Raw genomic sequence first — 21,952 nt, 5'->3', positions numbered from 1 at the left:
TTTGTGGTCATGTCTCTGCTTGACCTCCTTCTCATAAAACATCATCACGACGTCACTGACAGTGTACAACATTTGCAGAAGTCACTCTGAAATGCTGGAGGTGTGAAAATGCAGAATCAGCTTGAGTCTCTGGTAACTTCTCTCACTGTGGAGACCTTTCAGGGTTATGTTGCCGTCTAGTGGTTACATAAGGAAGGACACACAGACTGTGTGAGGCATCACTCCCAGCAGCTGTCAGTTGGATAAACTGGCATCAGGACGTCAGTGTGGGAGAACAGATAAAGTGTGTGTGCTCACATCAAGTGGATAGGCAGCAGACATTTGTCATTGTGTGGTAGCTCCACCAGCAGTGTGTAGAGTGCTGCAGGAATGAGTCCTAAAACATTTTAGCACTTCTAGTTCCTTCATATGGAAGTCAGAGTTTTTTAAAAAACTATTCTAACTCAAACGGTCCAACTTATCAGTCATAGTGTTTTCCAATCACAGGTGGTGTCCAATTGTAGTGTTCTTTGTTTTCACAACCTGACGTTAGCTTTATCATCAGACTTCCACCAAAGTTTGACTGATAAAGTTTAAACTCTTTAGATTCAGGAATAAACAGTAAACAGTACTCTAGTACTCTAATCACTCTACAGACATGAGTTCTGTACAGTATACTGTAAGAGAGTTCTAGTATTGTTGTGTGTTGCTAGTAAAGTTCATGTGTGGTAACCTCCACCCCTGCTGACTACTGGGAATCTGCACGTTTCATCATGTATGTTGTTCTCAGAGTCTCAGTTTTCTGCTTCATTATTTGTTTCACTTTCTTTCTAAACGTGTCCTTTGTGCTGCTCAGAGCCAGAGTGATAGAGGTGTGGACACTTGCTGTGAAATGCTGAAGGCGTTTGATAGTATTAGTCTGGTGTTGTTGCTGAAAAGTCTACTCACCTTTATGATGGGTTTACTTTGCATGATCCCTTCTGGGATTATTAGACCCAAGCTAAGATGCCGTTGACCCGAGCAGACCCAAACAAATGGCAACAGCAAAATGTGATGCTGATTAATTCATCTGTATTTTCACATTAAAAAACAAATGCCTCTCTTGTGAGGATTCATACATCAGGTCAGAGTCCACTTGGATCCATTTGTATGATATCCAGAGGGCTGAACACACTGTAGCTTAAGAAAACACCAGCAACTTAAGATCTTCAATACAACACATCTCATCAGAAAAAGACTCAAAATTCATCTTAACTGACCTATCAATTAAAGAAAAACAAAAAAAATTGTTTTTGCAAATAGTAAGTAGGTTGTTAAACTCTCCTGTACTGAGATAACAGACCAACAAGAATCTGTGTGCAGCTGACCTTATCTGGCAGCTAACTTTGCTCAGACGCTGATATCGATCTCAGGTAATATTCATGTTACTCCAACTACCGTCACTGATGAGTATGTGGACTTGCAAAAAGAGACAAACCTTTGAACGTTGGGACTTTATTGAGAAGCATAACAGTACATCAGAGTCAGAATCAGACTTATTGTCATCATACAGCAAAGTACAATGAGATTTCGTCTGACCTCTCCTATATAACAGACCACAAGACATAAATAGAAATATAAAAATAGAAAAAGAGATATATGTATATATATATATTCCAATACAAACCCAGAATCAATGCCAAATGATGCTTTGACCCATCAGGCCCTGCAGTTGGTATCAGGCTGCACCGTCATAGATCTACCGAGCCCTCTGACCCCGAAGCCTTATATTATCTACACTACATCTACTCAGGATAAAGAACGCTAGCTGGCCCAACTGGCTTCATGGGCACCTTCATGTGAACATTATATATTCATTGTTATTATCAAAACATTTCATTAACATTTCATTTAGTGTGCTTTGAAACATGAATAGGAAACACATTATTGCATCAATGTAAATGAATCTTAAAATAAAGGTTCATGAAAACATCTGATCACAAAACAGTCTTTTATAAAATGATCTAAAACATCAGCTCTATATTTGTACTGAATTTTAACATATACATATCAAGCACATGTATATTATTCCTACTAAAGTGTTTTTACCAGTATGAAGTATTTTTTATTTTTCCCTCATGAAGTGAGTCACTACGTGTGTTCATCCATCAGATGTCTGGGTTCATCTTCAGAGAGCTCAGTGCTGCTGTCAGGAGCTGTAAGGTCAGAAACAAACTTTTACAGACAGTAAATATAGACTACAGTCTTGAGTTTAAAACTCTTTTTTAATTTGCATCATAAAGTGTGAGTCAGATCAGCTGAAATTAAATATTTGCAGGCATTTAGCTGCAAAACAAGACACATGATTTCAGTAGAACAGTTGTAAGAGCCAGAATATCTTTTGTTAACAGTGATTGTCTCTTCTACTGTGTCAAACTGAAAAGTACATTTCTAAATAAATACATTATTTACCCTTCTGTTTCAACCTTTGCTTCTTTTCTTAGCACATCTCTCCCACCTCATCATGGTGTTGTCATATTATCATGACTCTCAGGCTCTTACAGCGCTTCAAGTTGTGGAGTGGAGAAACGGATGTGTCAGAATTGACTTAAAGACTAAATTAAGGTCAATTAATGAGCTAATCTTTGCCTAGCTCTCTCAGCCTGCTTCCTTTTGTAAATGATGAATCCAGTGGCAGCGATGAGGAGGAGAGCGAGAACAGCCACAGCAGCAGAAATGGGGGTGGTCATGTCTGTGGGCTTCTCTGTTGAACAGGAACAAAAAATGAAGACCAGCACAGATGAAGCAGGTTAGAACAGAAGTACATCCATCCAATGATCTATTCACACATACATGTGTGTCTCTAAAGACATATTAAACCCCCAGTGTGTTGGACTTGAAAGACACTGACCCTTAAATGAATGAATGAATACATCATAAACAAATAAAACATGTAACTTAAACACTTCAATGGAATAAAAGCAGGTTTTGCAGGTTTCATTATTGCCAAAATCTAAAATACTCAACAAACCACAGACATACAGTCCCAATCAGGACCCTTTACTCTCAGTCTTACCTTCGTTGGTCCTGATCACTGCTTTGTCCAGTTTGGTGACGATGTCGTCCTTCACACCAGAGAGCCGAAACACACAGTCGTACCTGCTCCAGTCTTCAGGTGTGATTGATGAAAGTTTGAGGTCAACGCTCGTCTGGAAGGATCCATCGTTGTTGGGGAGGATCTCTCCGAGGGTCACGTCCTCATGATGCTCCTCTCCATCTTTCCTCCAGAACATCATGGCTGCGTTAGGGTAGAAACCTGTAGCGTGGCAGGTGACTGGAGAGGAGGGAGACTTCTGGAGGAGAGACACTTTGGGAAGGTCTGGAGGGAGAGAGAGAGGGTGGGGGACCTTAGTAGAGAAAGATAATTAAGGGCAAACAGAAGGAAACCAAAGATGGACAAAGATGAAGCAAGTCAATGATGAAAAAAAAATCTAATTCTGAAATAGATAAAAAGACCCAATTAAAGACGTGTGAAACGAGCTGAAAGATATCACATTGTTACGCACAGTGACTCACCTCCTTTGCAAGCATGTAGAAAAAAAGCTAAATAATATAAATGATCCTCCATTTGTCACAACACAAAATTGTAATCCCTTTCTTTGTCCAGAAACATGTCAATGCAACATGACCATGAGAGAAGCTCCCTATTTATATATAATGTAATAGCACCCAAAAATGTCTCATCTAATTGAGGAGGGAAGAAAGTAACGTCAGACTGGAGTGATATCACACTGGAAGTTCAGCCTGAAGAGGCTGTATGAACATCGGGTCACGTGTTGCTACCTGTTCTCAGCAGAGAGCTCTTGAGAAAGCCCAAATACTTCTTCAGCCACTGAGGAAAAATCTGAGTGAGGTATATCTCATGGTGTTTTAGTTCAGCTTTCTCAGCATCCCATCTGTGTTTGGTGATGACAGCCTGTGGGTTCGGGGCGATCCACGTCAACGTGTTCAGGTCAAATGCTATGAAGTCTTCTCCACCGTAACCAAACTGCATAAAAGCGTTAACGTCTCCAGTCTCATCATCCCACTCACAGCCATTCGTCCTCTGTATGATGTGGATGGCTGAGAGACAGAAACAGAGACTGTAATTAACAATGAAGTACAGATGAGGTCTCCAGTGGAAAGTCTTGTGGTGTATTTATGATTCAAGAGCATTTAATCAGTGCACATTTTATTTCAAAGAGTGTTAAAACTTTTTTTTAATGATTTTGTTGTCTTTCATTCTGTACACACCAAACTGTATAAACTTTAGACACAAAGTCACACTAGTGTGTGTCGCCCCACAACTTAAGGTTTATGATAACCTTTGTTATATTCCTGCACAAAAAGGATGTGTTGTCAAAATATATAAATGAAAACACTATATACAAAAAATGAATCCCAGCACAGCAGTGTTTGCTCCCACTGGCTTTTTAAAAGCATCAGATGTTGGAAAGTGGCAGAAATATAACTGTTCAACAGCCCTGAAGAGGATCACCTTAACAACAACCAAGGTGCTGAACAGTTTGGCAGTAAAATGTGAAATATAACATAGCATAGACTGTACCTCCACTTTGGTTGAAGCGCTGCTTCAAACTGTTAATCATGGCTTTGAAGAAGTTAGGCTGAATCTCAGCACACTCTCGATTGTACCACTCCAACCGCTGAGGATCTTTTTCAAAGTACTTCTTTCCAGAGTCCAGTTTTGGTTCTACAATCTTTTTGTTGCTGTCGCAGTAACCAACAACAATTTCATCAACCACTGCAGCAGCCACAAACTCTGGGAAGTTTGGGACTCCAGAAGATGCAGTGACGTAGTACTTCAGGGAGTGTTTCACTGCAGGACAAACAAGGTTTACATAAATATCATTATTAATACGATGTACTCAGTATGACTCTGTGAAATCATATAGTCTTATTCAGTTGTTCAGTTCTGTTCAGTTATTCAGAGTCTGCTGTAAAATGTGATCTCACCTGGTGATGAAACGTCACAAAAGACAAGCAACAAAAATAACTTTTTCATTTTATTTAGATGAAGATGTTTGGGTCAAGGAGCAGGGTTGGCGGTTATGTCCTCCGTCCAATGTGGCAGAGTTTCTACTCTGTCTGAACTAAATTAGGGAACTGTGTGAAATTTGGGTGGGGTGTGGGGGGGTGTCCTGTTTCACTTGATAAAAAAAGGAAAACCATCTCACACTTTTCTAATATTTTCTTTGGATCCTTTGAAAACACCTTTGAACACACTTTCATTTTAAAGCCACCAAACAGCATCTTTGTGGCCACTGAGGGAAAAGATTGACTCGTCAAAGTTGACACATTAATAACATTTTTCAGAAACAAAAGCTTTTTGATATGTTTCTTACATCCCAGTTGCTTAAATAGTAAAACCTTTTTTCTTCTGTTTGTCAGGAGGACATGTGGTGAGTGGCTGGCTGATGAGGGAGTGGGGAGCAGGAGGGGAGATGCAGGGGGGACTCAGGTGAGGGGAATGAGATGCAGGACAGATTTGCAATGACAGGAGAAAATGTGAGGGTGGAAGGAGAATGGCAATGGTTTGGTTTGGGGAAGTGGGAATGTGGCCTGAGGAAGAGACAGAAAAGCAGAATCTGGCCTTTAGTGCTTTTTTTTGTAAATGATGATTCAGATTCTGTAGTTCGTAACTTCTCTTAAATCATTTGTCCTCTGGAAACCTGGACCATCAGAGCTGTCAGCATGTTTTTAATTTCAATAAAGTTAAAACATCATTTCCTGTGGTCGATTGCAGTATTTTCTTTCAACATGTCAAGGGGAAAATGAAGGGACTTCTCATTTCTGCTGCTTAAGTGCAATCATGATGACAGCACAGTGACATTATTGTGCTCATGCAATTATGCACAGATATGATTAACTAAACGCGACCATTGTAACTACTTAAATATATAATAAAGGCAAATGACAGTGATAATGGAGACACATGCATTGTACTAGAAGTAATTGTAGTTTTTGCCTTATTGCACAGTTATCTGTGTCTCAGTGTTTCCTGAGGCATAAATTCAGCTAAAAACTGACAAAATAAGTTGGAGGTATCCATAAAATATTTATTTTTTGTGCAAAATCAATTAAACTGTTAATGTACATTAACTGCATACAACTGCAATTTTAAAGAATCATTTAAACTTAGACCTTAAGTTAAAAATGTTGAACTGTGTGCAGGAAAACGTCACTGACAGCTGTAGATATGGGAAACTAAAACCTGTTTCTCACTGAGCTGCTTTCTCATTCCTACAGTTCTAAGTCCGTCTGTCTCCTGCACAACCAGGCACGAAGCAAAAATGAAAACATTTTAGCTGACAGGATGAAGAACTCACTGTGATCAGTTAAGAGCTGCATCCATGACAGAAGTTTGAGAAGAGGAAGAGTCTGAAGCTCGGCAAGAAAAACGGCATAACGACATATAAACTGACATAATACTGATGTTGTATACATAGTTACATACATAGCTCATAGTTCTGAATGCTGAAATACATGTGAGAGATTAGAGTAATAAACCATTTAAGATCAACAAAGAAAACACTTCTTTGTGTTAAATAGAAACATCCCGTTAATTGAACTGGTTTCTGCCTTTATTTAAAAAGGTAAGAGAGGAACCTTTGGAAGATACATCAGCTAAATGCCAGTACTGTATCCTGGTCTCCCCATGCTAGCGTGGGTTCTCTCCGGGTACTCCGGCTTCCTCCCACAATCCAAAGACATGCACATTAGGTTAATTGGTGACTCTAAATTGCCCGTAGATGTGAGAGTGAGTGTTTGTCTGTCTCTATGTGTTGGCCCTGTGATTGGCTGGCGACCAGTCCAGGGTGCACCCCGCCTTTCACCCGAAGTCAGCTGGGATTGGCTCCCCTGCGACCCTTACGGATAAGCGGTATAGAGAATGGATGGATGGATCTCCTAGTCTGACATCTGTGCTGAGACAGTGGAATGAAAATGGCTTCGTGACGAGCAGAAGCATCTTTCTCCGTTGCCATGGTTGTTCCTTTTCCAGTTGAAGAGTCCTGCGATGCAGAGTGCCAGGAGGAGCAGTAGTCCTACAACAACTCCGATGACAGGACCAGCAGAAAGCTCAGAGGGAGAAACTGGAGGCAAAACAAAACATGAACACTATAATACTGCATGGACCTGATATTGGAGCCACTTATAGTTCAACTACATGGAGATAATGATGTGAAAAAGCAGGTGTGGAACAAAATGTATTTAAGTGAGCACAGAAGCAGTTTTGGTTTCCTTTAATACTTGCATTTGTTACCCCTGTGCTGATGTAAACGCTTCATATCGCTAACACAGGACTAACAGTATAGGCCTATAAAGAAGATCTCAGTGTTAACTGCACAGACGTTATCTCTGTTTAATACACAGTCACTGTGAAGTCCAGATTCCTGTCTTACCCCAGTTGGTCCTGATCACTGCTTTGTCCAGTTTGGTGACGATGTCGTCCTTCACACCAGAGAGCCGAAACACACAGTCGTACCTGCTCCAGTCTTCAGGTGTGACTGATGAAAGTTTGAGGTCAGCACTCGTCTGGAAGGATCCATCGTTGTTGGGGAGGATCTCTCCGAGGGTCACGCCCTCATGATGCTCCTCTCCACCTTTCCTCCAGAACATCATGGCTGCGTTAGGGTAGAAACCTGTAGCGTGGCAGGTGACTGGAGAGGAGGGAGACTTCTGGAGGAGAGACACTTCGGGAAGGTCTGTGGGGAGAGAGACAATGAATTACATACAGTGTATCTCTACATGTGGTTCATATTCATTGTATTGTTACTCTACCTGTTTTCAGCAGAAAGCTCTTCCCATAGTCCAAACCCTTCTTCAGCCACTCAGGAAAGTGCTCAGTGAGGTCGATTTTATTGAAGTTCAATCGAGCCCTGTCTCTGTCCCACTTGTGTTTGGTGAGGACGGCCTCTGGTTTTGGAGCAATCCAAGTCATTGTCTTCAGGTCCAGAGCTATGAAGTCTTCTCCATCATAACTATACTGATTGAAAGTGACAACCTCTCCGGTTTCATCGTCCCATTCGCAGCCGCCCATCTGCTGGACAATGCTGATATCTGAGGAGGGAGAGACAGAGACTGCACTACGTCAGAGTGAGAGTCAGTTATTAGTGGCTGATATCACACCACACGCTTTACATAACTTCACAAGTTTGATTTTATTGTACCAATGATTAAACTATACAAGAAACAACAAAAACAGAACATCGACCCTCTTCCCATTGCTGGTTATCTTTGTATATAATTGACACTCTACTACTATCTTAACCCTTGTACTACTGTAAACTGAGAAAACAGAGGAAGACTCTGAAAGGAGGCTCCATTAAGGATAAAGGCAAGGCACATTTATTTGTGTAGCACCTTTCAGACAGAAGGCACAACAACATTAAATTGCATGTAAAAGATAATAAAAGCTCAAGAAAATAACAAGTTAAAGCTTAAGAGAAGATACGACCAATGGAATAACTGTGGTTCACTAAAATGATATCATAGTAGCAGTAACACATGAATTAAAGGCACCAATGACATGATTTGAGCTCACAGATCCAAATGATTTTATTGTGGCCGTGTGCATGAGTCAGGTGTGTGAATGATTACATGTCCAGATCAAGATGTACATGAATAAAACACATATGTACAGGCACTGTGAGTGTGTGCACACATAAAGTGATATGTTACATGTTATATACCGTACCTCCAGTTTTGTTTAAGCGCTGCTTTAAGCTCTCTCTGAAGTGTTTGAAGAAGTAGTGACTGTTTAAACACTCACGAGAGTGCCACTCAATGAAACGTGGATCGTCAACTACTATTTTCTTCACCCAGTCCTGTTTGAATTCTGCTGTCCTGCTGTTGCTGTCGCAGTAGCCCACCTGGACTTCATCAACCAGCGCAACAGCCACAAACTCTGGGAAGTCCGGGACTCCAGAGGATCCAGTGACGGCATACTTCATGGAGTGTTTCACTGTGGGACAAAAAAGTTTGGTTTTTTTTACATCATTGTGCGTGTGATGGGTCATCACGTCCACTGAACTACTGCTCTCCACTAATGTGACAGCTGGAGACACTACATATGTCATTTCATCAGTTTATAGAATATGATTGATTCTTCTTTACTTTGAGGACCTTTACTTTTGAAAGTTTATCTATATTTTCCAAACAGACTGCTGTTTTAATGCAGGACTTTTACTTTTTAGCCACACTGGGAGCAAACACTGCTGTGCTGGGATTCATTTTTTGTATATAGTGTTTTCAATTATATATTTTGACAACACATCCTTTTTGTGCAGGAATATAACAAAGGTTATCATAAACCTTAAGTTGTGGGGCGACACACACTAGTGTGACTTTGTGTCTAAAGTTTATACAGTTTGGTGTGTACAGAATGAAAGACAACAAAATCATTAAAAAAAAGTTTTAACACTCTTTGAAATAAAATGTGCACTGATTAAATGCTCTTGAATCATAAATACACCACAAGACTTTCCACTGGAGACCTCATCTGTACATCATTGTTAATTACAGTCTCTGTTTCTGTCTCTCAGCCATCCACATCATACAGAGGACGAATGGCTGTGAGTGGGATGATGAGACTGGAGACGTTAACGCTTTTATGCAGTTTGGTTACGGTGGAGAAGACTTCATAGCATTTGACCTGAACACGTTGACGTGGATCGCCCCGAACCCACAGGCTGTCATCACCAAACACAGATGGGATGCTGAGAAAGCTGAACTAAAACACCATGAGATATACCTCACTCAGATTTTTCCTCAGTGGCTGAAGAAGTATTTGGGCTTTCTCAAGAGCTCTCTGCTGAGAACAGGTAGCAACACGTGACCCGATGTTCATACAGCCTCTTCAGGCTGAACTTCCAGTGTGATATCACTCCAGTCTGACGTTACTTTCTTCCCTCCTCAATTAGATGAGACATTTTTGGGTGCTATTACATTATATATAAATAGGGAGCTTCTCTCATGGTCATGTTGCATTGACATGTTTCTGGACAAAGAAAGGGATTACAATTTTGTGTTGTGACAAATGGAGGATCATTTATATTATTTAGATTTTTTTCTACATGCTTGCAAAGGAGGTGAGTCACTGTGCGTAACAATGTGATATCTTTCAGCTCGTTTCACACGTCTTTAATTGGGTCTTTTTATCTATTTCAGAATTAGATTTTTTTTTCCTCCCCAACAACGATGGATCCTTACAGGCGAGCATCGACCTCAAACTTTCAGTCACACCTGAAGACTGGAGCAGGTACGACTGTGTGTTTCGGCTCTCTGGTGTGAAGGACGACATCGTCACCAAACTGGACAAAGCAGTGATCAGGACCAACGAAGGCAAGACTGAGAGTAAAGGGTGCTGATTGGGACTGTATGTCTGTGGTTTGTTGAGTATTTTAGATTTTGGCAGTAATGAAACCTGCAAAACCTGGTTTTATTCCATTGAAGTTTCTGACTCCAGGATTACCAGCACATCTTATCTCTGTTATCATTTGGCTGGGGGAGCATGGTATCTGTTCATTTTGCTTTTTCTGTCTGTTTCATTGACACCCTGATACTGACCGTTCATATTGCACATTATTTTTATTTAATAATTAAATAACTAGTGAATGCATTTCTTTTTGTGACAAAAGAGAAACAATCTAATAATAATGTTCTTTTTCTTTACCTTTTATGTTACAGCATTTCCTTTCCTCCCAATGCAGTGTGGAATTTAGTCAATTATTCCTCAAGATCTCCACATTTCTAAGAAATTATGTCTTTTCAGTGCACTGTGTCTGTCACTATAGATTCATCAAATCCTCATCACAAGAACAAACAGGTGGAACAGGTTTTAACAGGCGGAAAAAATGAACAGGTGAAGATAAGAAAATGTTCTGGCAGTGTGGTTGAACACAGTGTGGTTCTGGATAAATGCAGTAAATGTAATTTGTTGTATGTCTCTACCTTGAACAGTGTGCAAGCTCTTTTAGTCCTCCTATAAAATACATACATAAATGTGACAATATGAATTTGATGAAAAATGCTTATTCTTGGATTTCTGTCCATGTATATTATAATTGTATAGTGGGGAATGTATACGTACAGTAAAGTATTTAAATGACTACGGGCTGAAAAAGAATATGGATCCATTCCCATAACTAGTATTTTGGTTTGGTTGTAGCTGGTGATGAGGATGGCCAGTCCACAATCATTTCTAATAGACAGGAAATGATAGCGTACACCTCTTATTTGAGATTTGCTCATTTTGTAATTGCATATTGATGTAATTATTGTTGAGGAAGCCTTAATCAATATGTTGGAATTACTGTAATACAGTTCTGACATTTGATTATGCTACACCCAAATACAAATAGGTGGTGCCATTTTAAAAAGACAGCATTGGGCGTTTGATCAAAAAAGCAACAGCCAAGGTTGGTTTCTTTAACCACAAAAGTTTTCTGCACCACGATCACGAGTTTAATTAAAGTCAATTAAACTAAAGCACATATGTGCATAGTTTTGTCATGCATCGACTTTTAATAATAAGAATAATAATAATAATAATGTCAGTGGCATTATTGTGAGATCAGTGTGACTAAAAAGTGAAAGTGAAACTATAACTCCTGTGAGAGTGTGGCGCAGGATTGAGGCCAAACAAAACGACTTTTACAGGTTGTAACATCTTACCTGTTGATGCAAAGTGACTCAGGACCAGCAGCACAAAAGCCTTCTTCATCTTGTTTCTAGTAGTGATGCGTCGGTCACGAACGATCCGCTTCTTAGAGCCGCTCTTTTGTTGTGTTTCCACCAGGTGATAGTACCTGATACCAGCTACTGTGTCAGTACCTGTCCTGCAGGGGCTCCAAGCGAGCTATATAGTTCTGACAACGTGACGTCACCAGACTGCAGGCCACTGATTGGCCAGGGAGTGACGTCACTGGATGAGTCACGAGAGCGACTCGTTCACAAGAATCAAAGCCTCTGATTTTACAGACACACAGAGCAGTGAGCACAAGAGAGAGAGACTAGAGAGAGACAAGAGAGAGAGACTAGAGAGAGACAAGAGAGAAACTAGAGAGAGACAAGAGGGAGAGACTAGAGAGAGACAAGAGGGAGACTAGAGAGAGACAAGAGGGAGACAAGAGGGAGAGAGAAGAGAGAGACAAGAGAGAGAGACTAGAGAGAGACAAGAGGGAGACAAGAGGGAGAGAGAAGAGAGAGACAAGAGGGAGAGAGAAGAGAGAGACTAGAGGGAGAGACTAGAGAGAGACTAGAGAAGAGAGACAAGAGAGAGAGACTAGAGAGAGACAAGAGAGAGAGACTAGAGAGAGAGACTAGAGAGAGACTAGAGAAGAGAGACAAGAGAGAGAGACTAGAGAGAGACAAGAGAGAGAGACTAGAGAGAGACAAGAGGGAGACAAGAGGGAGAGAGAAGAGAGAGACAAGAGGGAGAGAGAAGAGAGAGACTAGAGGGAGACTAGAGAAGAGAGACAAGAGAGAGAGACTAGAGAGAGACAAGAGAGAGAGACTAGAGAGAGACAAGAGAGAGAGACTAGAGAGAGACTAGAGGGAGACAAGAGAGAGAGACTAGAGAGACGAGAGAGACTAGAGAGAGACAAGATAGAGACAAGAGGGAGACAAGAGAGAGACTAGAGAGAGAGACTAGAGAGAGACTAGAGAGAGACAAGAGAGAGAGAGACTAGAGAGAGACTAGAGAGAGAGACTAGAGAGAGAGACTAGAGAGAGACAAGAGAGAGACTAGAGAGAGACTAGAGAGAGACTAGAGAGAGAGACTAGAGAGAGACTAGAGAGAGAGACTAGAGAGAGACTAGAGGGAGACTAGAGAGAGACTAGAGAGAGCACTGCTACAGTCAGACTGCAGCAGGACAGGTGAGAAACATGAGCGACAGAAAACGTTGTATTTTTAATCTGGACACATTTTAATATAACTGATAGTTGGAGGGCAGAGTGCAGACTTTGCTAAATTAAAGTTTCATATCAGGCAGACTCCAGAAACAACCTGCACAGACAAGTGTGTGTACTGTTCACCATCAGTTCAGTTAGAGGAGGAAAGACAAGCAAGGGAAGCTGCTGTTAATGAAGGTGCTGCACTGTTTTTATTTGCAGGCATTTAGCTGCAAAACAAGACACATGATTTCAGTAGAACAGTTGTAAGAGCCAGAATATCTTTTGTTAACAGTGATTGTCTCTTCTACTGTGTCAAACTGAAAAGTACATTTCTAAATAAATACATTATTTACCCTTCTGTTTCAACCTTTGCTTCTTTAGCAAAGTAGCAACAAGCCTTGCTGTGCCTAATAACTCTCAGGCAGTACATTGGCCATTAATCTACAGTGCAGAACGACTGTGGCTCTCTTTCTCTTTGATTACAATAGTGAAGGATGTGTGTTTTGTTGGAAAGGAGAAAGACTTGCTAAATTACTATTTTTTCTGCACTATTAGGGACAGAAGTCATCTGATAAAAACTGGACAACAGACTGTCAGGACTGCAGACCTGCCCTCCATCCAGGACTTACACAGGTCCAGAGTCAGGAAACGAGCAGGAAACATTGGTGCAGACCCATCACAACCTGTTCCAACTTCTCCCCTGTGGCCCGGCACGCCAAAACAACCAAGAACACTTTCTACCCACGCAGGTGGACACTTGAATCTGTCATACAGGGTCACAGACAGTCTCTGTGTGATAACCCTGTTAGTGTTTTTGCTCATATTTACTTTATTCAGCTTTGTTGTCCATGTTTTCCTGTTTGCCTGTTTCTGCACAAGTCCATGAAAGCTCCGGAAAAACCGCAGCGAAGTTCCTCCTCCCTACACATACGTGGTGAATAAAGCTGATCCAGATTTTCTAGAGACTCCAGAGGGAGTTGTGGTGGTAAAGATGTGAACAAGATATTCCTTTGATAGATGCAACATTTGTCCTTAATTAAAATGAAATAAATGTGTTTTGTGGTCATGTCTCTGCTTGACCTCCTTCTCATAAAACATCATCACGACGTCACTGACAGTGTACAACATTTGCAGAAGTCACTCTGAAATGCTGGAGGTGTGAAAATGCAGAATCAGCTTGAGTCTCTGGTAACTTCTCTCACTGTGGAGACCTTTCAGGGTTATGTTGCCGTCTAGTGGTTACATAAGGAAGGACACACAGACTGTGTGAGGCATCACTCCCAGCAGCTGTCAGTTGGATAAACTGGCATCAGGACGTCAGTGTGGGAGAACAGATAAAGTGTGTGTGCTCACATCAAGTGGATAGGCAGCAGACATTTGTCATTGTGTGGTAGCTCCACCAGCAGTGTGTAGAGTGCTGCAGGAATGAGTCCTAAAACATTTTAGCACTTCTAGTTCCTTCATATGGAAGTCAGAGTTTTTTAAAAAACTATTCTAACTCAAACGGTCCAACTTATCAGTCATAGTGTTTTCCAATCACAGGTGGTGTCCAATTGTAGTGTTCTTTGTTTTCACAACCTGACGTTAGCTTTATCATCAGACTTCCACCAAAGTTTGACTGATAAAGTTTAAACTCTTTAGATTCAGGAATAAACAGTAAACAGTACTCTAGTACTCTAATCACTCTACAGACATGAGTTCTGTACAGTATACTGTAAGAGAGTTCTAGTATTGTTGTGTGTTGCTAGTAAAGTTCATGTGTGGTAACCTCCAGCCCTGCTGACTACTGGGAATCTGCACGTTTCATCATGTATGTTGTTCTCAGAGTCTCAGTTTTCTGCTTCATTATTTGTTTCACTTTCTTTCTAAACGTGTCCTTTGTGCTGCTCAGAGCCAGAGTGATAGAGGTGTGGACACTTGCTGTGAAATGCTGAAGGCGTTTGATAGTATTAGTCTGGTGTTGTTGCTGAAAAGTCTACTCACCTTTATGATGGGTTTACTTTGCATGATCCCTTCTGGGATTATTAGACCCAAGCTAAGATGCCGTTGACCCGAGCAGACCCAAACAAATGGCAACAGCAAAATGTGATGCTGATTAATTCATCTGTATTTTCACATTAAAAAACAAATGCCTCTCTTGTGAGGATTCATACATCAGGTCAGAGTCCACTTGGATCCATTTGTATGATATCCAGAGGGCTGAACACACTGTAGCTTAAGAAAACACCAGCAACTTAAGATCTTCAATACAACACATCTCATCAGAAAAAGACTCAAAATTCATCTTAACTGACCTATCAATTAAAGAAAAACAAAAAAAATTGTTTTTGCAAATAGTAAGTAGGTTGTTAAACTCTCCTGTACTGAGATAACAGACCAACAAGAATCTGTGTGCAGCTGACCTTATCTGGCAGCTAACTTTGCTCAGACGCTGATATCGATCTCAGGTAATATTCATGTTACTCCAACTACCGTCACTGATGAGTATGTGGACTTGCAAAAAGAGACAAACCTTTGAACGTTGGGACTTTATTGAGAAGCATAACAGTACATCAGAGTCAGAATCAGACTTATTGTCATCATACAGCAAAGTACAATGAGATTTCGTCTGACCTCTCCTATATAACAGACCACAAGACATAAATAGAAATAGAAAAATAGAAAAAGAGATATATGTATATATATATATTCCAATACAAACCCAGAATCGATGCCAAATGATGCTTTGACCCATCAGGCCCTGCAGTTGGTATCAGGCTGCACCGTCATAGATCTACCGAGCCCTCTGACCCCGAAGCCTTATATTATCTACACTACATCTACTCAGGATAAAGAACGCTAGCTGGCCCAACTGGCTTCATGGGCACCTTCATGTGAACATTATATATTCATTGTTATTATCAAAACATTTCATTAACATTTCATTTACTGTGCTTTGAAACATGAATAGGAAACACATTATTGCATCAATGTAAATGAATCTTAAAATAAAGGTTCATGAAAACATCTGATCACAAAACAGTCTTTTATAAAATGATCTAAAACATCAGCTCTATATTTGTACTGAATTTTAACATATACATATCAAGCACATGTATATTATTCCTACTAAAGTGTTTTTACCAGTATGAAGTATTTTTTATTTTTCCCTCATGAAGTGAGTCACTAAGTGTGTTCATCCATCAGATGTCTGGGTTCATCTTCAGAGAGCTCAGTGCTGCTGTCAGGAGCTGTAAGGTCAGAAACAAACTTTTACAGACAGTAAATATAGACTACAGTCTTGAGTTTAAAACTCTTTTTTAATTTGCATCATAAAGTGTGAGTCAGATCAGCTGAAATGAAATAAAAGTAGGTTTTTATTTGCAGGCATTTAGCTGCAAAACAAGACACATGATTTCAGTAGAACAGTTGTAAGAGCCAGAATATCTTTTGTTAACAGTGATTGTCTCTTCTACTCTGTCAAACTGAAAAGTGCATTTCTAAATAAATACATTATTTACCCTTCTGTTTCAACCTTTGCTTCTTTTCTTAGCACATCTCTCCCACCTCATCATGGTGTTGTCATATTATCATGACTCTCAGGCTCTTACAGCGCTTCAAGTTGTGGAGTGGAGAAACGGATGTGTCAGAATTGACTTAAAGACTAAATTAAGGTCAATTAATGAGCTAATCTTTGCCTACCTCTCTCAGCTTGCATCCTTTTGTAAATGATGAATCCAGTGGCAGCGATGAGGAGGAGAGCGAGAACAGCCACAGCAGCAGAAATGGGGGTGGTCATGTCAGTGGGCTTCTCTGTTGAACAGGAACAAAAAATGAGGACCAGCACAGATGAAGCAGGTTAGAACAGAAGTACATCCATCCAATGATCTATTCACACAGACATGTGTGTCTCTAAAGACATATTAAACCCCCAGTGTGTTGGACTTGAAAGACACTGACCCTTAAATGAATGAATGAATACATCATAAACAAATAAAACATGTAACTTAAACACTTCAATGGAATAAAAGCAGGTTTTGCAGGTTTCATTATTGGCTTTGTTCTATATTATTCTGAGCTGGTGTAATTAATAATCACTATTAGTTTTTGGAAGATGAATTCATCTAAATTGGTCCCAACAGTCCCAATCAGCACCCTTTACTCTCAGTCTTACCTTCGTTGGTCCTGATCACTGCTTTGTCCAGTTTGGTGATGATGTTGTCCTTCAAACCAGAGAGCTGAAACACACATTCGTAGCTCCCCCAGTCTTCAGATGCTCCTGGTGCTTTCAGGTCGACGCTCGTCTGGAAGGATCCATCGTTGTTGGGGAGGATCTCTCCGAGGGTCACGCCCTCATGATGCTCCTCTCCATCTTTCCTCCAGAACATCATGGCTGCGTTAGGGTAGAAACCTGTAGCGTGGCAGGTGACTGGAGAGGAGGGAGACTTCTGGAGGAGAGACACTTTGGGACGGTCTGGAGGGAGAGAGAGAGAGAGAGAGAGAGAGAGAGAGAGAGAGAGAGAGAGAGAGAGAGAGAGACATGTACACAAAGTGAGAAACAATGAATTACATACAGTGTATCTCTACATGTGGTTCATATTCATTGTATTGTTACTCTACCTGTTCTCAGCAGAAAGCTCTTCCCATGGTCCAAAATTTTCTTCAGCCACTCAGGAAAGTGCTCAGTGAGGTAGATTTTAGTGGAGTTCAATCGAGCCCTTTCACTGTCCCACTTGTGTTTGGTGAGGACGGCCTCTGGTTTTGGAGCAATCCAAGTCATTGTCTTCAGGTCCAGAGCTATGAAGTCTTCTCCATCATAACTATACTGATTGAAACCGACAACCTCTCCGGTTTCATCGTCCCATTCGCAGCCGCCCATCTGCTGGACAATGCTGATATCTGAGGAGGGAGAGACAGAGACTGCACTATGTCAGAGTGAGAGTCAGTTATTAGTGGCTGATATCACACCACACGCTTTACATAACTTCACAAGTTTGATTTTATTGTACGAATGATTACAAGAAACAACAAAAACAGAACATCGACCCTCTTCCCATTGCTGGTTATCTTTGTATATAATTGACACTCTACTACTATCTTAACCCTTGTACTACTGTAAACTGAGAAAACAGAGGAAGACTCTGAAAGGAGGCTCCATTAAGGATAAAGGCAAGGCACATTTATTTGTGTAGCACCTTTCAGACAGAAGGCACAACAACATTAAATTGCATGTAAAAGAAATTAAAAGCTCAAGAAAATAACAAGTTAAAGCTTTAGAGAAGATACGACCAATGGAATAACTGTGGTTCACTAAAATGATATCATAGTAGCAGTAACACATGAATTAAAGGCACCAATGACATGATTTGAGCTCACAGATCCAAATGATATTATTTATATTGTGGCCGTGTGCATCAGTCAGGTGTGTGAATGATTACATGTCCAGATCAAGATGTACATGATTAAAACACATATGTACAGGCACTGTGAGTGTGTGCACACATAAAGTGATATGTTACATGTTATATACCGTACCTCCAGTTTTGTTTAAGCGCTGCTTTAAGCTCGCTGTGAGGTCTTTGAAGAAGTAGTGACTGTTTAAACACTCTTGAGTGTGCCACTCCATGAGATGTGCATCGTCAACTACTATTTTCTTCACCCAGTCCTGTTTGAATTCTACTCTCCTGATGTTGCTGTCACAGTAGCCCACCTGGACTTCATCAACCAGCACAACACCCACAAACTCTGGGAAGTCTGGGACTCCAGAGGATTCGGTGAGGAAATACTTCACGGAGTGTTTCACTGTGGGACAAAAAAGTTTTTTTACATCATTGTGTGTGTGATGGGTCGTCACGTTATCATTCCATTCATTTCATATTCCTGTCTCATACATGTACATTTATGTCCATAGTGTAAATATTCATTTATCATTTCAACATATTTATTTACTATTGCTTATTTTCTACTGTTGTTTTCTTTATTTCTTGTTTCTATTACTTGTTGCTGCTGTAACATGTGAATTTCCCCCTATGGGGGATCAATAAAGACCGTCTCAGTCTAAGTCCACTGAACTACTGCTCTCCACTAATGTGACAGCTGGAGACACCACATATGTCATTTCATCAGTTTATAGAATATGATTGATTCTTCTTTACTTTGAGGACCTTTACTTTTGAAAGTTTATCTATATTTTCCAAACAGACTGCTGTTTTAATGCAGGACTTTTACTTTTTACTGGTGATGCAGTATTCTTTCTAATGCAGCTTTTACTTTCAGTAAATGATCTCACCACCTCCTCCACCACTGAAGCTCATCAGTGTTCACTTGCTCACATTTACTGATGCATAGATGCAGTGGTTGAATGTGACAAAATACATTACATGAGCACTGAACTCAAAGTACTTGTACTTGTATTGAAGTAATATCTTCTATGCCACTTCTACTCCACCACATTTCTGCATCAAATATTGTATTTTTTACTCCACTACATTTATTTAACAGCTATGGTTTCTTCTTACTTCATAATTCATGTTTTACATGCAACATATAAATAAATGTCCCTGTCGTTGGACTAATAAAGGAACATCTTATCTTCTCCATTATTGACTAGTGATCATTGAGTATTGTTGAACTTCAACAGCAGTAAAAGCAGAAAACTCATCACTAATCATTATCTGATAACTAGGCTACACTCAACAGAAACAGGACATGATCAGTCGTCTGTTCAAACACCTAAAGTGATGTGAAAATGAGCCTTGTTTGTCTGACAGGAGCCTCTAGTGCTCATGTGATTTATGACACGTGTCCATCAGGAAGCACAAGACTTGGACGAGATAAGACAAGTCAGTGGTGTTTTCAGTCAACCACGACTCACTGCAAAATCATCTGCAAAAGTAAATATCAATACCACAACCCACAGTGTAGACTCAATTACAAGGGGGTCAGGTCATCAAATCTCTGTGGGTCTGTTTGTTATAATAAATAATAATTCACATGTGAGGATGTTTTGTTTTATAGGCACAGTTAAATACTTCTAAAAGCTTTAATGTAATGAAACATACTTAATTCTCTTATCAACTCTTATAGCAGACAAGGAGTTTCTTTTTATGATATCTAGTTAAAGTAGCAACAAGCCTTGCTGTGCCTAATGGGTCCACATTCAAATGTGAAACTGACCCTAACCCTAACTCTCAGGCAGTACATTGGCCATTAATCTACAGTGCAGAACAACTGTGGCTCTCTTTCTCTTTGATTACAATAGTGAAGGACGTGTGTTTTGTTGGAAAGGAGAAAGACTTGCTAAATTACTATTTTTTCTGCACTATTAGGGACAGAAGTCATCTGATAAAAACTGGACAAGGAATGAAAAAATACAAACAGATTTTATTTATGAAACAAGATTGAACGCTGAAAAATGTTCCAGTCCCTGACAACCAGCAGTGTTGTCATGAGACACTTTCTGACTCCAGGATTACCAGCACATCTTATCTCTGTTATCATTTGGCTGGGGGAGCATGGTATCTGTTCATTTTGCTTTTTCTGTCTGTTTCATTGACACCCTGATACTGACCGTTCATATTGTACATTATTTTTATTTAACAATTAAAAAACTAATGAATGCATTTCTTTTTGTGACAAAAGAGAAACAATCTAATAATAATGTTCTTTTTCTTTACCTTTTATGTTACAGCATTTCCTTTCCTCCCAATGCAGTGTGGAATTTAGTCAATTATTCCTCAAGATCTCCACATTATGTCTTTTCAGTGCACTATGTCTGTCAGTATCGATTCATCAAATCCTCATCACAAGAACAAACCTGTTTTAACAGGACAGGTGAAGATAAGAAAAAGTTCTGGCAGTGTGGTTGAACACAGTGTGGTTCTGGATAAATGCAGTAAATGTAATTTGTTGTATGTCTCTACCTTGAACAGTGTGCAAGCTCTTTTAGTCCTCCTATAAAATACATACATAAATGTGACAATATGAATATGATGAAAAATGCTTATTCTTGGATTTCTGTCCATGTATATTATAATTGTATAGTGGGGAATGTATACGTACAGTAAAGTATTTAAATGACTACGGGCTGAAAAAGAATATGGATCCATTCCCATAACTAGTATTTTGGTTTGGTTGTAGCTGGTGATGAGGATGGCCAGTCCACAATCATTTCTAATAGACAGGAAATGATAGCGTACACCTCTTATTTGAGATCTGCTCATTTTGTAATTGCATATTGATGTAATTATTGTTGAGGAAGCCTTGATCAATATGTTGGAATTACTGTAATACAGTTCTGACATTTGATTATGCTACACCCAAATACAAATAGGTGGTGCCATTTTAAAAAGACAGCATTGGGCGTTTGATCAAAAAAGCAACAGCCAAGGTTGGTTTCTTTAACCACAAAAGTTTTCTGCACCACGATCACGAGTTTAATTAAAGTCAATTAAACTAAAGCACATATGTGCATAGTTTTGTCATGCATCGACTTTTAATAATAAGAATAATAATAATAATAATGTCAGTGGCATTATTGTGAGATCAGTGTGACTAAAAAGTGAAAGTGAAACTATAACTCCTGTGAGAGTGTGGCGCAGGATTGAGGCCAAACTAAACGACTTTTACAGGTTGTAACATCTTACCTGTTGATGCAAAGTGACACAGGACCAGCAGCACAAAAGCCTTCTTCATCTTGTTTCTAGTAGTGATGCGTCGGTCACGAACGATCCGCTTCTGAGAGCCGCTCTTTTGTTGTGTTTCCACCAGGTGATAGTTCCTGGTACCAGGCACTGTGTTACTACCTGTCCTGCAGGGGCTCCAAGCGAGCTATATAGTTCTGACAACGTGACGTCACCAGACTGCAGGCCACTGATTGGCCAGGGAGCGGAGTCACTGGATGAGTCACGAGAGCGACTCGTTCACAAGAATCAAAGCCTCTGATTTTACAGACACACAGAGCAGTGAGCACAAGAGAGAGACTAGAGAGAGACAAGAGAGAGAGACTAGAGAGAGACAAGAGGGAGACAAGAGGGAGACTAGAGAGAGACAAGAGAGAGAG

General features: G+C 40.2%; 4 protein-coding genes across 4 annotated transcripts; 1 reads left to right on the top strand and 3 right to left on the bottom strand.

Moving 5' to 3' along the window:
- Positions 1-1,457: 1,457 nt before the first annotated feature.
- On the bottom strand, positions 1,458-5,533 carry LOC139216078 (major histocompatibility complex class I-related gene protein-like). Its single transcript, XM_070847134.1, has 6 exons — positions 4,972-5,533; positions 4,565-4,834; positions 3,802-4,080; positions 3,035-3,337; positions 2,431-2,722; positions 1,458-2,174 (listed from the first exon to the last, which is right to left on the bottom strand). The coding sequence occupies exons 1-5, from the start codon at positions 5,018-5,020 to the stop codon at positions 2,589-2,591; spliced, it is 1,035 nt and encodes a 344-aa protein (XP_070703235.1). The 5' UTR covers positions 5,021-5,533; the 3' UTR covers positions 1,458-2,174; positions 2,431-2,588.
- A 545-nt stretch (positions 5,534-6,078) lies between these two features.
- On the bottom strand, positions 6,079-11,771 carry LOC139216077 (major histocompatibility complex class I-related gene protein-like). The gene is made up of 5 exons (XM_070847133.1): positions 11,692-11,771; positions 8,714-8,980; positions 7,798-8,076; positions 7,419-7,721; positions 6,079-7,109 (listed from the first exon to the last, which is right to left on the bottom strand). Exons 1-5 carry the CDS (start codon positions 11,738-11,740, stop codon positions 6,925-6,927), a joined length of 1,083 nt encoding a protein of 360 aa, XP_070703234.1. The 5' UTR covers positions 11,741-11,771; the 3' UTR covers positions 6,079-6,924.
- On the top strand, positions 9,027-10,385 carry LOC139215716 (major histocompatibility complex class I-related gene protein-like). The gene is made up of 3 exons (XM_070846761.1): positions 9,027-9,030; positions 9,561-9,839; positions 10,186-10,385. The coding sequence occupies exons 1-3, from the start codon at positions 9,027-9,029 to the stop codon at positions 10,383-10,385; spliced, it is 483 nt and encodes a 160-aa protein (XP_070702862.1).
- A 3,654-nt stretch (positions 11,772-15,425) lies between the features above and the next one.
- Positions 15,426-21,631, bottom strand: LOC139215377 (major histocompatibility complex class I-related gene protein-like). The gene is made up of 6 exons (XM_070846327.1): positions 21,537-21,631; positions 18,427-18,693; positions 17,512-17,790; positions 17,066-17,365; positions 16,594-16,704; positions 15,426-16,142 (listed from the first exon to the last, which is right to left on the bottom strand). The coding sequence occupies exons 1-6, from the start codon at positions 21,583-21,585 to the stop codon at positions 16,078-16,080; spliced, it is 1,071 nt and encodes a 356-aa protein (XP_070702428.1). The 5' UTR covers positions 21,586-21,631; the 3' UTR covers positions 15,426-16,077.
- Between the last annotated feature and the right edge of the window lie 321 nt (positions 21,632-21,952).

This window comes from Pempheris klunzingeri, chromosome 16 (genome assembly GCF_042242105.1).
Source record: "Pempheris klunzingeri isolate RE-2024b chromosome 16, fPemKlu1.hap1, whole genome shotgun sequence".
In the NCBI taxonomy this organism is placed as follows: domain Eukaryota; kingdom Metazoa; phylum Chordata; class Actinopteri; order Acropomatiformes; family Pempheridae; genus Pempheris; species Pempheris klunzingeri.
Note: the sequence above shows the minus strand (reverse complement) of the source record. Positions and strands in the feature narration are given on the sequence as shown.